The 16291-nt window shown below is 39.6% G+C and overlaps 1 protein-coding gene across 1 annotated transcript in view; it reads right to left on the reverse strand.

Annotated features, from left to right (window-relative positions):
• Nucleotides 1-2605, reverse strand: part of LOC8033560 (hemicentin-1) — a 211206-nt gene extending 208601 nt beyond the window's left edge. Inside the window, exon 1 of the mRNA XM_040500344.2 lies at nt 2422-2605. Coding sequence (XP_040356278.1) covers nt 2422-2590 — 169 coding nt within the window. The 5' untranslated portion in view covers nt 2591-2605. The remainder of the gene's footprint in view (nt 1-2421) is intronic.
• Between the last annotated feature and the right edge of the window lie 13686 nt (nt 2606-16291).

Below are 16291 nucleotides of genomic sequence, written 5' to 3' on the forward strand. Positions count from 1 at the left end.
CACGTGTCGACGACCGATGGGCGACTGCCCTGATGGGCGACTTTCAAATTATTTTATGCAGACTGTTTATTCGAAAATACTTTGCACAGAAACAAGCGAAACGTTACAAGATTGTAGTAGAAGTTTCAATGAGAGTCGCGAAAGAAAAAATGAAGAAATAAACTAATGAAATTGAACCCGGGTTCTTCGCGTGGCAGCCACGCACGACGCCAACTCGGCCGGGCATGGGGCAATATCAATTTGACGAAGGTAAAAGTATATCATGTTAACACTATCCGTACAAGAAAAAAACAGAGTTTGTGTCCTCTAAGTTCTTTCTCAACCGTCATCACTTCGAACGAATTGATCGTACAAACGAAACATTGGGTGTGTCAATCTAGTTCGAGACATTCGACAAGAAAGTAAAAGCGCTTTCGAGATCGTTCGGTAAACTTAATGGCACTCGCTGTGCCACGTGATCTATATCAGCCGTGGTTCCAACCTTATCAAATTTGGACACCATTCAGGCGATTTGACAACGGATCCAGAGAGAGAATAAAAATAACTTTTGGAAACGATATAATTGATATTCGGATTCATCGTAGCACCACCGTTCGTCAATAAATGATAACATAACTGTCCAGTGAACAAGAGCAACTAATAAGGAGTGAGTTTCTTTATTTTAGTGGACTTCATGTATTGCGTTTATTTTAACATCAAATGCACTCGTCAGATTATTTTCTTTTTATTTGCGAAAGAAGCTTAGGAATATTTGAACGTTCAAGCAGCTAATATCTTTAGAATATTGTGCTGTTATAGGGTTTCAACACATTGTGCCTTATGATTAGGGACGGCTTAAGCAAGTATAAAGGTTTCTAAGACCAACAGAATTTGTTGCTTCCTGATCGACTATTATATGCTGTTGTAGAAGGTGGAGTACTCCCGTAAGCTTCCAAGTAATTATTGAAGTGAATTATTAGTAATTATTCCAGTTTTCCATGACTATCCGCTACTCCAATGGCCTGCATTTTGTTGCAAGAGATACTCCTAAGCTTTCTAAGGGAATTAAAAAAGAAATAGTGTATAGAAACCTTAAATATTCCAAAAGAAAAGTATCTACTTTTTCATCCACTGTATAGAGCTTTTGGCCTTTTTTGTAGACGTTTTATAGAACCTAGTGTATAGAGTGCATATTGTATAAAAACAGATAGCGATTTTAAGTGCTTCTGTCAGTTTTTCGCGAAAAGAATATAAAATGTTCAATATGAACTTTAGATTTGTCACAATACATCCATGGAATCGTGTGCTCGCCACTTCCCGTGTACATATTCGCAGGCATTACAAATGCACACGACACGGAACACACATGAAGCTAGTAATTAAGTTGTATTGGATGCTACACCCTTATATATTATCTACACTTGAAAGGCAAATATTTGTAGGAGGAGCATCACGTAACATAAAAATATTTCAAGTATTTAGCTTTTTTTCAGAAATAGTTTGTAGAAAATGTGGTATATAAGAGTAGGTGAGCTGCACCTCCAACTATTATGCATTTCACGAGGCAACACTTATTTGTCGCATAGGAAAAAATCAGGCTCCGCACAAAGACTCCAACTGGGTGTGATGTCGATTTTTCGCAATGCATCTTATTATTCCAAGGATTGTAGTCTAAAGAAGTTCTATAGACCTATCATGACGGAAAGTCTATTGAGACGTGGCGAATGAAATTTTATAGCATTGCTATTTTCTGTACTTTGTAGACTTGTGTTGAAAACAATTCTATAGAAAGCCTCTTGAGAATTGTGGATACGGCGTCACTAGAAAGGAAGTTAAAAGAGTCGTTCAAATCAGGATAGGGTTTTTATAGACTGCCTGAAACATTTTTCTAGGAGCTTAACACCTTTTCTTCTGTTTTATATTTATGCCGCTAGACCGCCACACTTTTCACTCCACATTTGAATGAGAGTACATCATGCTTTTCCCCTTTCCGTGCTTTATGCGTGATGGCGTCGGGTCTTCTAGAGTTCCGCATGGAGTGGTCGTTCTAAGATATTATGCCCACATTGCAGAGTTGATTCCACCTAAACCCCTACCTTTTTGGTGGGCATGCAAGACCCACGAAACACATCGCTGTCAGGCCTTTGCAAGTCTGAAGACGAGGGCCACCTTAAAAATTTCGTCTAATTGAAAAAAAAAAAAAAACATCGATGTACTCCGAACGGAGGCATAATGTATCACAAATGTGTCATGATATATCTCAAGCTGACCGGACACGACACAAATATATATATAACTACCCCTCGCACAATGCATCAGAAACGTTTCCTGAATTCCAATACAAACTACATTATATTTGTTTCATCACGCAGAAGGAATTAAACAGAGAGTAAGCCTCTGATATTAGTTCTGCGTCTGAAACAATGACGAAAGGAGACTCACCGAGCGTTTGGAGGCGCGTGAAGGAGAGGGAAGGGCACTTCCCCTGTACATAAGTCACGTCGCACTTGTACGTGCCCTCGTCCTCAACGGTGAGTGGCTGGATTCGGAGGTGAGCCGACGCGTTGCCCGGGTGGAAGGTCGCCCTGTGGGGTTCGCTTAGGGGACCCATCACCCGGTTCACGGTCTCCGAGAAGAGGTACACGCGCTGCCAGTCCTCGGACACGTTCTTGGTCCACGTGATGAAGTAGACGCGGCCGCAGCTCGCTTCGTCCACCTCGCACGGAAGCACGGCCCACTGGCCGACGAACCCCGTCACGTTGTGCTCCCGACCTGGAGGGGAAAAGAGGGCCACAAATTAATCACTCGACAATGTCAGTCGTCCATTCTCATCTCGGATAATTCGTCAGCGCTACTATGAAAGTGCTTGTGACATCTGTTCTGTCTAGCGATTATGTGTGCAATATAAGGTGGTCCGTTGCGCCTTAAAGCCACGGATTCGCTACCCGTCTATTTTCTTATACTCGTGAACAGTGCAGTCAGTTCGTCAAATTGCAGCTTTCAACTTTGTTTACAATCTAGCAGGTGGCAAGAACATATATTACAATTCGCAATAACGTAAAAAAATCGATGTGTAGTCAATGAAATCATTTTCTGAACTCACGCGGTTTGTTTGCTTACCGGTATTGTGCATATTGATATACAGATTCGGAATGGTTTTGTGACAAGCACGGGATCGCTGTGGTTTATAGGGAGTATTAGTATGCAATGGCAGATCGAAACTGTACCAGTAGACCTTGGCGCTTGAAAAATTAGCTCTCTAGAATTTGTTATGCCGTACAATAGCGCAAATATGTTCCTGGATGAGAACATTACAAATATGCAGGTACACTATTAGTTGATATGAAGCATTTCTTCATATTGACTCACTATGCTATGACAATGAACTTGCTTCTGAGGCATTGTGTTAAGATATGTTAAACAACAGCAGTTAAAGATTTACACCGAATGTGCAACACAAACTCTGTTGCCGATTAACTGCGGCCAATGACAAAAGCCATCTCATAACGCGATCCCAGCGTCACAGAGAAATGACTCCTACGTTCATTGGAGCTACATGCCTATCTATCCAACTGAACATCCCGTAGAGAGCTAAGCCGTCTTTCCTTCGTCGCTTTAGTTCTCTCACAAAGACCAAATTCAATATTTAAGTGTGTCTTTGGTTTACTATGTTATATTTTATGAACGCAATTAATTCCTGCTGTAGTTATCGTCCCGTCATGATTGTTAAAAATATTTAGCATAGCGTATTGACCAGCAGTGCTCCTAATTAACTGCGAAGCGTAGTTTAGAGTACTTAATACATTCTGTAAAATAATGTACTGAACTACACGATGCTCCAACTAAAAGTTTTGAAATGTACACAGTGAAAACGTTATCTTCGTCGAGTTATGAAGGCTACATTCAAATCACAGAAAATAATCGCAATCATGTAAGATCGGAATACCAAGGAAACCGGGTGGAGCTTCCTTCAGGAACGGAATATAAAAATATGCCCTTTAGTTATCGTTTTTTGTGAAATTCGTAAAACAAGTTCTTTTCCAATAACGGATAAATAATTTAGCTTTAATTTTTGCCGAAGACAAGAAATAATAATCTGAAACTAAATGTAGACTTAGTTTAAAAACACGAAACGTGCAAGCTTGTTGTTTACCATTTTTTCAGCGTATATATTACACTCATTACTGAGTTCATTATTTTTTTTTTTAGATTGGCAGACAGCGCCAGAAAAAATATAATTATATATTTCTTTTTCAAGCTTCGTCTCTACCTAGATATATACCAACGGAATAAGAGTAAGAGCGCAGGAAAGCTGGTATAGCATTACCATTTCTTTAAATTACCTGAGATTGGGGCGAGAAAAAGATTCTCTAAACTTGCTTTGGCGTTTTTCGCCACACGTACTCGGTAACATTAATAATTGCGATATGAGTTGCAAAACTAAAAAAAAAAAAAATAGAAAGATCTGTGACACTGCCACATGACTGGACAAGATGCGACGAAAATTCTATTTCAAGCACAAAGATGAATGGCGCGAACTTGTGACAAATTACATTAAAAAAAATAAAAACAGCATCGAGATATTAGAAAAGCGGCCGGCGATTAGTCGGCGAGCAGCAAACGAGAGCGCGACCAACTCAACAAGGTCACGCGCAGCTTCTTATCTAGTGGGATTCGGAATCTTTAAAAATCATCCAAGAAGGTTCGAGCGCTCAAGCGTTCGGGTTGAGAAAGAACAGTCAATTTCGAGAACAAGAACCTAGGACTAAATGATAAAAGTTACGTCCCTAGTGATAGTAAACACGAATCTCCTAGAAGTCCATGACAGAGCGTTGCTTGCTTGGCGCCGCGTGCCGCAATATCCCGTGCAAAGAGAAGTTTGGACATTGGGAATATTGGACACCAAAAAGCTTTTCCTTCGTGGATATATACGGCGACACCGGGCTAACACAGTAAAGTGTAAACTCAGCTATTGAAATGTTCGACTTTAACTTGCACCAGTGAGCTCGGGTGTACAATCACGCGCCAGTGGGGAGCTCGTCAATATCTAGGTCATGGGTCTCGAAAGGTTTTGACCAAGGGGTGCGAATTCGGCACCTGTCCCATACTCAAAAGCAAGAAATAAAAAAAATAAAATTAAATTAAACATAGACAGGCATCGAAGATCAGATAATTTGTATAAAGTCGATATTATGAAAATGACATTTATTGTGTATAAATACATATGCTTTATTTAAAATATTTAAATGTTTGATAATTACAATTATACACGAGAAGCTTGATGTAACTTGTATCTAAAAAAGATGTATAAGGAAAAGCGAAATTAGGGAAGACGCGCAAGTGGTAGAAAAGCGGAACCAAGCGCCGAAGTGCCGCGAATTTATAAGATTTGATAGTTTCATCTCATATTATTTCATGAAATCGGAAACGTACGTTCGGTTTCGGAAACATTGAAGTGCCAAATGTAAAGACAAAGATTGAGAGGTTTCAACAACCCTAGCTTAGCTATAGACGCTTTACACACGCGCCAGATTGAGCAGCCATAGCCGCCCTTCTCTTGTCTTACCGAGATGCCGAGCCACTGAAGTGTGCGTTGACGGGTCTTCACAAGGGCCTATGCTGGGCACAAGAATACAGTAGCATCTAAAATGGCAATAACCTGTCCTGCTGCGGTAATCATGAAGTGAAGCGAACGGAATAAGAGGGAACAAAAACTGAAGGTCAGTTATGGCGGCGCCCATGCACAGCTGCTGTAAAGCGTCTATAGTCTCAAGGAAGTTGTATGAAGAAAAAAAAACAAAAAAACAATGCACGCAAGCTTATTGATGTGCTCGGCGTCAGTCGCTTTGAAATGTTTCTCCCCACAAGTGCTTTATTAACTCACGAAAATCTTTTACAACCTCCTGTATATGATTGTCAATATCATATGACAACTCTTAATTATTATATAAGACAGTTTCGATTTCTGTAGATTACTAAGTAAGCAAACTGAACGTTGAAAGAATGCATTATTATTGTACTATAAGTACTATCGATCCTTAATTTTTTTCGAACCGTGTGGGCTTGAGAATTTAAAAGTATATCATCAGGTTAAAAAAATACTAATATTTAAGTCAAAAACGAAACAACAAAGATAAGAGTCGTAAAATGTAGAGAGAAATATGTCTTCTTTTCAGACGCATTGCTTAATATAAAAGAAATCATATATGTCAAAGACATTTTATTACATTCATAAGAGCACATACAATGCGTTTCAATAATAAAATAAAAAAATAAAAATAAGCTTTTTTCTAAATATAACATTGAATTTTGTACTTTTAGCTTTTCTTTCCATGTTTAGTGATGTTTCTTCTGTATAAAATATACTTAAAATAAAAATAGTATAATTTTTAAACAACGCTTAAATACAAGCTTTTATTTTGTTTCATATGCCTTAAATAATTGTAAGTCAAAAGCTACCTCGAGTCAACTTTGGCCCACTATTGCCAAATGTGCAACATTCAATTCTGTTTTTATTTTATACAATTATATAATGAAATAACATTTCTGAGGTAAGTTTCACCTCTTTATGCAAAGTAATAAATCATTAAATAATGTTAACATTAAAAAAAAAACACGAAAATCTCAACGCTACGAGACAATAAAATGTGTCACCAGTAAAAGCTCCGAAAATCGCCGGAGATGACATCTGCCCTTTCGAAGCCCATAGCTCAAGAACAACAAAAGTTCCCTGGTTCTTATTTGCAGTTTTATTCTAGCCCCAGATTTTTCACCAAAATACAATTTTACTTTTTGAGGATCCATTACTTTTTCTTGCGTGATTTGAGTAAATACACTTGCATGTCACGAAAATGTGCAAATTTGACTTCATTGATAAATGTTTGTGAAATGTTATTTTTACCGGTTCTTATCTTAATTTTCAACGACACACGATTAAGAAGACGCGCTGTCGTGATGCACCCTTTAGGAGGGCATCAGCGTGGAAGGGACAAAATATTGAAAACGAAAAGCTAATATATTTTACATCCGATACTCTCGCAGTTTTTTACACTTTTTTTTTCTGCTATTTGCATCTATGTCTAGTTACATTAGAGACTTTCTTGATTAACTCGAGTAAAATATAGACAAAATAATGCACGAAAGTCCGCTGTAATACAATCTCTATTTAAAAACAAAATTGACAGCCACGGCGCATAACCTAATTGCAGATAAAGCTAGTCTGAGCCATATCATGTTGCTCTGAACTCTGCAGTCATGAAGGTGGATATGTTACCTATAAAACACTACTATCTTGATTTAGATATGGTAGTTCGTAATAGGGTTCACTCTTAAATGAATACACCTCGAATCGACGGTAGTGGCATGTGGTCTTTAGCTAAGTTATGCCTTGTAAAAATGTAATAGTGATATATGACCACTGCAGTTATCGCTTTTCAAAAGTAGCTTTTCTTCAGCGAAGGCAGCTTCTGCTTGATGACTTTGAATATAATGTAATATTTGATGAGGACACTTCTACTACTTGTTGCAGTTTGCGCATCCTGTAAACCACGCTTTCCCTCTTTAGGCCTCGTAGTGAGGGAAAACTGTCCACACATGAAGGACAATGGAAGGGAATTCCCGTGCTCGCGTTGACGGCATTTGGGTCACTATACTCGTCGAGTCTTCCAGAGACAATAAATTGACCTCGCGGTTTAAGGCTTGGTGTTTACAGTCTCAACTACGCGACAGTTGTCTTATTAAAAAGTGCCGTCCTAAACGACATGAAGAAAACCGAGTAACCACACAAGAACAATTAAACAGTTGATGCCATGATTTTTGTGTCGGTTTCAATAGCTCTTTAAAGGGCAACTCGGCTTCATTTTTGATATTTAGAAAACTATTTAGCCCTCTTCAGTATCATATAGGAAGACCCCATGTCAAATATTACGATCTAATTCCGTTTATATATTTAGTAAACTGGCCAGCAAACCTTCAAGCGAGCCAAGTCGCCGAATCCTGCCAACCCTAGCGTGCGGCCTGAGGCGCGATCATCAGCGCAGTCAATGCCACGGAGTTGGAGCAGCCGACATTGACCCACTACGTCAGAAGCATGACTACGTCATTCTCACGTTTTGTTTGTTTTTACTTCTCAAAGGGAAATTGAACGATGACGCCATGAGTTTCTCCTCCCGGGGTTGGCTGACCGGGCGTTCACGTGATCACCGTAATGCGGATGCGCTAGTTTGCGCTTTCCTGCACGCTTATTGGTCTGTTTCTCCGCTCCCCTTCTCTTTAGTTTTCTCTCCTTCCCCCTCTCCCGAGGGTCATCACCGTCCACGCTATGCGAAGCGACCTGCCCGCGCGTCGCGTGTCCTGTTTCTCGCTTCCTCCCGAACGTCACAAGACCACGTGGTTCGACGTGACGTGGCCACGACTCTGACGACCCGAGACCAATGTTGCCTGACGCAACCGAAGTTTCGGTTTCGGTATCAGCTGATGTTTAAATTAGGATTGCACACATAATATTCCACATTTCGTGAATACGAAGACGTAGAATTGTTTAGTAGTGCTTTATGAATTTGAATCACAAGTAAGCCTAAATTTTTCGGAATTTCGGAGTTGCCTTTTAAATATGGTTTTCCTTGATGCCACTGATGATTAAATATGACACAATGCTATTGGTTTTGCACTACATGGTCATCTTTGATTCATTAATCCTACTAATATTAAGCTGCGACACGACCACCCCTGGCACCTAATTCACGCCGCTATACCCATGTGACTGTGCTCATGTCATATAATTGATTAAGTTTCACCGTATCGCCGGGTAGAAGGAGCGGTGTCGGAGACATGCGAATGGTAAATGGACACGCAGCCTGGCGGTCAGTGTGCTTGGCTCTAGCACTGAAGCACCCACAACACTCAAAAGAAATCATTAACACGATGCTTTTCTTAAAATATCTGGTGTTTTGTGGGGCGCCCGAAAGATTGTGATTACAGGCAATTATTTCAATACATCTCTTGTGATCAGCCTTCGATGTTTTCAAGATTAGGTACTCAAACTGCTTTGCAATATGGTAGCTGTAAATGAAAGTTTAGATGCTACCTTCAGTATTTCGAGGGATAAATCTAAATAGCCCTGCAAAAGGATCGCGTAAATGTTTGCTCGACCAGCTTTGAGCTCGTGACGGATGTTTTCTTCTCGCATATTCGCTCCCAAACATGTTGTTCCCGGGGAAACAATATTGTGCCTTGGCTTAAAAGAATGTGCCTAAAGTTAGAAAGGATCGCTATATAGTTTCCATGCCTTGTTCTGCAATTAAGTGCACATAAAAACAGCGGGGTTCACACGTACACAGCTGCTAAGAAAGCATCTCGTAGAAATTTCGCTCCTTGTGATTTATTATTCATAAGTGAACTTTGCTTTGAGACACAAATGTACCTCACGGAAGTAAATAGTATATGCAATAAAAAATTCAAATGAGTGGTTGATGTACATTTAATCGATACAAGATCATGTAACTGAAAAGTGAGAATGACGCAGTATTTTGATGTTTTCTAGCAACGAGCGGATCTGTGTTAAACGTTCTATGCAGTCATCTATTCAGATCAGAAGAGATTACTCCAAGTAGTCCTAAAATTCTTAAAGCAGCATTGGGAAAAATGTACTTTGGGAAAGGTGTACCTTCTTACATATGATACATCGTATTTACAGAGCGATTTCACTAATTTCAATGAACGCAGCAAAATATTAAAAAAATACTGTCCAATACATTAACAAATAATTGAACGCAAATATTTTACACAAACTATACTTCTACTGTGCTTTTTGTCATTTTATGTTTACTTATTTTTTTATTGTTTGCACTTTGCCAACCTGAAACCCCCTAAAAAGAGTGGTGTCGACATTTGTTTTAACAAAACTGCATGAGGGGAACTAAGATCAAAGCTTTGCGAGCCACACATGTGGGCGGAAAGAACAACGTCCAAGAAGTGCAATAACCTGGGCTCTCCATTGCTCCGTTTTCCCGATTGAGCTTTCACACGAAATGCTAAATGTGGAAATTGCTCTATTGGGGCGCGAAAAGTGCGACACAGATATGGCTATGGGCGAACAACCATGACGGTTTGCGGGTTTCGATGATTACCCTCTTCCTAGCGTGACCGGAAGACCAAATATAAAGCATTATGACCATCCTTTCACCCATCAAAGCGGCGCTGGTATTTATGGATCGATCCGGTCCTTTTAGAAACGCTGGCTTCCCTATGGCACAAATAGCCATAACACTTTTCAAAGGATATTCGGCTGCGCTCTTTTTTTGTTAATTTCAATGTGAAGGAGTATTTTATACATGGGGATGATTATGTTATTGATTTTACTAATTTGCGTGCTTCAACATTACTCATTGGAATATCTTGTGTCTGAGCGGGAACCAAGCAAAAAATTAGATGAAGAGCTAGACTTTCTGGTTTCTTCTGGTAAAATCAAGTATGTACTGAAATGCTTCAGGTAAACCTAATATACAACGTGTTTGATTTAGCTTTGAACACAGATATATTAAAAATGCCGTGAAAGGTACATAATGCAGTCTGTGAATTTGAGTGATGAAGTGAGTGGTAAATGGGACTAACTATAGCGAGTTAAAAGTCTGGATACGACAGATAATTAAATTAAATTTTTCCAATTAACTTTATAATGAATGCGATTAATCATATGGTTTGAATTGGAAACTTGCTCAACGTAACCAAAAAACACTGATTTAGTAAATATGTTAAAATAAAGAACATAACACGCGTGGGAAGCGCGGGGTGCGCTAAAGTTTACAATCGTCCAACAGGCATAAGGCTAGTGTTGCGAAAACACAGATCATAAGATTATCAAGCATGTTTCTCCACCGGCATCCTCGCGAATATTGCACGACAACTAAATTTAGCGCAACCCCGCACATCTCACGTGCTTAAAGTCATTATAGAATATACTTATTCAGTGATTTTCGATGACACGCATAATTAACTAATTTTGGTTAAGCATCCGACCTATCGTGACAATTCTCACCCTTTCGTATGCGCCGTTTTCGTATAAGAGTCCTACAATAGTCAACTTTAGAGTACCATTGATATCCTCTTAAAATGATATATGTTCGAATTACATCTAAACCCTGTGTATACATATTTATTATCTCAACAGCAAACACGAAAATATAAAGAAAAGAGAGGGAGGCAAGTTCATCGGTGAATGCATATTTTGTTGGAATTTAGCCGCTGTTGTTGGATGCCCTTGCCGGTTGACAGATAAGCTTCCCGCGAAACACATTCCTTTGACGACCCTATACAGTACTTAAAAACTATCTTGGACTGCAGCTATACCAGATGTTGAATCGGCAGTGTCCGTACGTTCGGAGGTATGACTTAAACAGAAGCTTGAGTCGATGGTGTACACCGTAGTTAGAGCCCTGCTCAAAGAAAGTGTGCTCATCCGTATCCAATCCGAATTCAAGGACATTGTAGCCGCAACTGAACTGCATCCGCAATATTCTTAAATTATAGTATCCACATCTAATTCGGAGCAGCAGACTTTTTATACGCATCTAAATCGCATATGCGAAATTCGAAATAGCATTGAACCCACAAACCGCGCAGCCATGTTACAATGGAGAATGAAATTTGAATTAAACAGAAAGTGTATGGAAGTTAGTATCTTCACCTCTTGCTTATATTTTAATAATAAAAAAACTACTGAATTTAGAATATGACGAAAGCCATTATATTGTATTTTATTTTATGTAATTTTATTATTAGCAATCATCCTTCCCTCCAGAGACACTTCGCGTCGCTGAAAAGATAGTCGCAGTTATTATATCATCATGACAATTTCTGACATTGTGCCTGGAAGAAGCGCTGAAATGGAAAAACATTTTAGTATATTTTTATTGTAACACACACTTAAAGCCGACGCGCATTTTTGAACCGTAAAAATTAATTACGGACAAATTGATAAATTGTGCAAGGTTATATAGTACACACAATAAGAAAAAAAATCTGAAAGGAAAGGTGGTGCCTCACTGCGGCGAAGTACTCGTATACTCATGACAAGACCATGATACATATTTTTGGGAAAATGTCAAAGTATTAAAACATAGCACCTCCTATCAGCTTCAGTTTTAAACACGAACTCCAACTGCGTGCTCCAAAAACATATTTATCAACACCAAACCAACTATCAAGAAAAAGAAGAAAATAACGCACGCACACACTACGTTTCACTTGTCAAGGAGGCGGCTTATACTTTCTTGTGGCTTGCACTTTTCTTTTTTTTTCTTTTTTTTTTTGCCAGAGGACGTTTTTAGCTTTTTTTTGTGCCAAACAATAACATGATTTTCCTGGGCGATTGAAGCCCCTGCATTTTTTAAACTTTTTCTTGGGATGGAAATTACGGGGAGATAAAATGATCGGAAGCGGTCTTTCACGCGTATCGGGTCTTTCTTGGCACAAAAAAAAAAACAGTTTTCTCACTGATAGGAATCTTTTCTTTGAGACAGAAATTTCCTCCTGTGAAACATTCGATGCTGCACTTGGTATTGCCACTTGTTTGTTTACTTTGAAATCTGCGGTCGCAAAAGTTTGGGTTCGTCGAAGCAAAAACGTAGATGCGGATCCGCACACATCCACATCCGATCCGCAATCCGCTAAATCTGGTTCATTTTTGTCAGCATCCGCCTATTGACTGGGGATATCCGCGGATGATTTGCGGGTGGTCGGCAAACATCTAGGGCTTTAAATACAGTGTAACGCCTGAATCATTTCGGTGAAAGTTTGGATTGCACATATGGTCATGTTTTTTCTCGAAAAGATTCGAGCGATTATTGCTTTCATTTGGCCATGGAGAGTTTATACGCCCGCCATTCACTCGAAACGTTTTTACGATCCTCATGACGGGGTATTAATGTGTTTTGTGATAAGGTCATTCCCAATTTTTTTTTTTAGAATGTGCTTATCTCTTGCACTTTATTGTAGTAGGGTTGATTGATGCAAGGAACATTTTTTTAGCACTATGAGTAATATTATACAAGTTTTCCTGGGTGGATCCTGCGATATACATACACCTATGCCTTCTGGAGTGAGTATAGATATCTGACTTCTGTTTTGTCCTTTTTATGTTGGTCAACCAAGCAGATTTCCGTTAGGAGTGTTCTGAGGCACCAAAGATACACACTATTTTCAATCTTTTAAGTAGTATCACTTTAATTAGTTCAAGGGTGCAGAGCAAAACATCAGGGTTGTCAATTCTTACTGAGGTATACTTCTGCTTCTAAGAATGGTGTTCGGTGAGATAATTCCTTATTTATTCCTAGCGGCTCTCGGTGTTTTGTTGAAAAATGGAAACAATACAATGAATTGAAACAAGAAACATCCACGCAGTATGTGTGCAGTATTCAACAACAACAAATTGAGCTTCTGAAGCGAACTACGCGCATTGGCAGATTAACCTAGGACCAGTAAGCTCGGAACTGTTATCGTATGTTTACGTTGTTTTTTTGTTTTTTTTAATACCGCGTGCCACCTAATATGGCAGCTCAGATTGCCGTACAGACATTCATCGAGGTGGTAATCTCTGAATCCCATGAGAGCCGCGCATCAAACCGGAATATTGATTCTTCCATCAGACATACTTTTTCCTTCTTCCGCCATTGTTATTCTTGGCAACCCGAATCCAAGGCATAACACAATGCTTCCTTGTGCTCGCTTAATTCGGTATTGAGGCTCAGGGTAGTCAGCAAACGTGCATGACGCCTTTATTATTTCTTCGAGCAAACCCGGCGATATGGCCCTTCACTCTCAGCTTTCTCTTGCCAAATAAATCTACAACAACAGAGCTTATGCGCAAAATCAACATGGGTTCCCCTATCTGCATGCCGCCCAGAGAGGGAATTAGTGCCTTCTTGACTGTAGGGGAAGTTTTGCTTACGGAACCGCTGTGGAGTTCCCCTACTCCTTAGCTGTAAGAAGGCAAACACTGGCACGGCTGTTAAAAAAATATACCGAAACACCAGTGCCTACTTCTTTGAGAGCAAGGACATGAGAAAAGAAGAATTAATTTATTTTATTTGAGGAAGCATGACAATATTGTTACAAGAAATCTCTCCAATGATAATCCGGAAGAAAACCAGTCTGTATTGTAGTTAGAACACATGTTATGAGAACAAAATGTGACCTCGATTCCAACGTATAATAAGTGACCGACGCCGAGGCACACTATGAAAAGTCTGGAAAAAAATAGTACCGAAATCGGGTTCTAGGTGGACAGCATAGTTTTTTTCCCCTCAGTTGCAGCATTTCTTGTTTATAAAAAAGTAAACAGAGAAAAGAGAGCTCTCAGTCTCAAATTTCGAAAGTTTTAAAAAATTATCTAAATATTCGATGCATTTGTCCACTGCATTTGTATTTTCGTTTAAATGCTTGGTTCGTGACATTCATTAAGGCACAACTTTACTATTCCCAATTATTAGCCTTACAATTTCAGGATGTTTTATGCTACATCTATACCTCCGCCTGTTTTGAGTTTTCATCGCAAGATTGAACGTCAGTGCTATGAATATCTACAGTCGCTTTGAACATCGTTAATCTGTTTAGTTCTCTGGGGGAGGGGGGGGGGGGGGCGGAGGGGGAGGGGTAGGGAAAGAAGGTGGCGTTGCGGGAGGAGCTTAGCATCAGCATTATTTTCTTAACCTGTAACATACTATACTAATTCCTAAAAGCAGTCACTTTTTTCCAGTAGGCAGCTTGATGTATTAATGTATATATTTTTAAATAATTATATTTCGTTGTATAATCGGATCAAAAATTTGGGAAGGGGTGGTAACGCGGATTTTAGTGAATAAATTGTGTTTTACCTACTAAGAACGTGTGATTCGGGGTTGAGAGTTTCATGTGGTGCCTACCTGCAACCGGCTCTTCATTTCAATATATAAAAGAAAACCTTTATTGCTCCACTCCATTACAGCTAAGTTTGGAAGAAAATATTGCAGGTCGTAAAATCGTATTTCGTAACGGCTACATGTACAAACTTATGTGTATTGCATAAGAAACTTTCGCGTCAAAGGTTTTGCATAATTGCCGTAATTTTCACAATTAGAAGGAAAAATAATTGCATGTTCATCTGCCGCAGCATTACCGCAATTACTTTTATCACCAACGCATTGTTACTCAATTGTATAGAAGACGCTGTGATGTGCTCCACAAATATAAACATTCTGTGTACAAGACAGAAAAAGTAGAATAATATGTATCCTCGGAATAGTGGCGTACGGAGCGCACCAGAATCATTACGAGATATATGTTAGAAAACATCACTCAGTAGATAACATAATTTCGCTCTCCTGAAATTTGATGGTATCTTTAAAGGGAGCAAGTATACTCATTCGTTTCCGACTTATATTTATTGCGTTCAAAATAATTAGAAATCGCAATGAGCGAAACATTTTATGAAGCGCCGCTTAGATTGCAAAAGAAAAGGGCCTCAAGAAAGATCGTTTAAATCAATTACAAAACCAATGGCGGGAACGGTATAGTTTTGAAGTTTATCGCAAAGCCGCCTAGTCAAATATGAACTAAGGAGTGTTTCACTTTCTCTTTCGTGATATGGTTTTATTTCATGAAATCCACCCCTCCCCCCCTCCCCCCCCTCCCACCACAAATGTATATAAACCTTTGTAAAAAAGTCACCTTCTGCGCGCTGAAATCTTTGTTTTCTGGGCTGCGGAACACCATTTGAGCGTACGCTGTTGATCTGATGTGCCCTATATTGAACACTGCGCATGCGTCCACAGCTCAGTGACTCAGCATTTTTAGCCCGGGTGATAAGTGATGCTAAGCATTTTACGGCGTTCTGTAAAAACGCTCTATTGGGACGCGTTTCTAGATGTCGGTTCCTTATCGGAGCGCATCTTTTAGCCCGCGCACCTGCTCCCCGGTGGTCGCGGCGCGAAGCCCCACCCCCTCCCCTTTCTTGTAGAATGAAAGGAATTCGGGCGCACGTGTGTTGCGCGTCTCTACCACTGGGGAGCAGGACCGCGGGCGCGTAGTGTCGCTCTGATAAGAAACCGAAATCAAGAAGCGCGTCCAAATGAAGCGTTTTTACAGAACGCCGTAAAATGCTGCACCGGCGTTGCATCGTTCTAAGAATTGTTGATTTAGCGTAAAAGCATTGTCTGCTGGGCAAGTTGGTAGTGGACATTCATATTAAAATAGCGAAAAAGAGGAAGGTTTTTTACAGTTTTTAGATGGGAGGTTTTTTACAGTTTTAGATGTCCGGTTGTCTTTTAACTCCCTTGAC

The sequence above is a fragment of the Ixodes scapularis genome, unplaced genomic scaffold (genome assembly GCF_016920785.2).
Source record: "Ixodes scapularis isolate PalLabHiFi unplaced genomic scaffold, ASM1692078v2 PGA_scaffold0__279_contigs__length_252992795, whole genome shotgun sequence".
Classification (NCBI taxonomy): Eukaryota; Metazoa; Arthropoda; class Arachnida; order Ixodida; family Ixodidae; genus Ixodes; species Ixodes scapularis.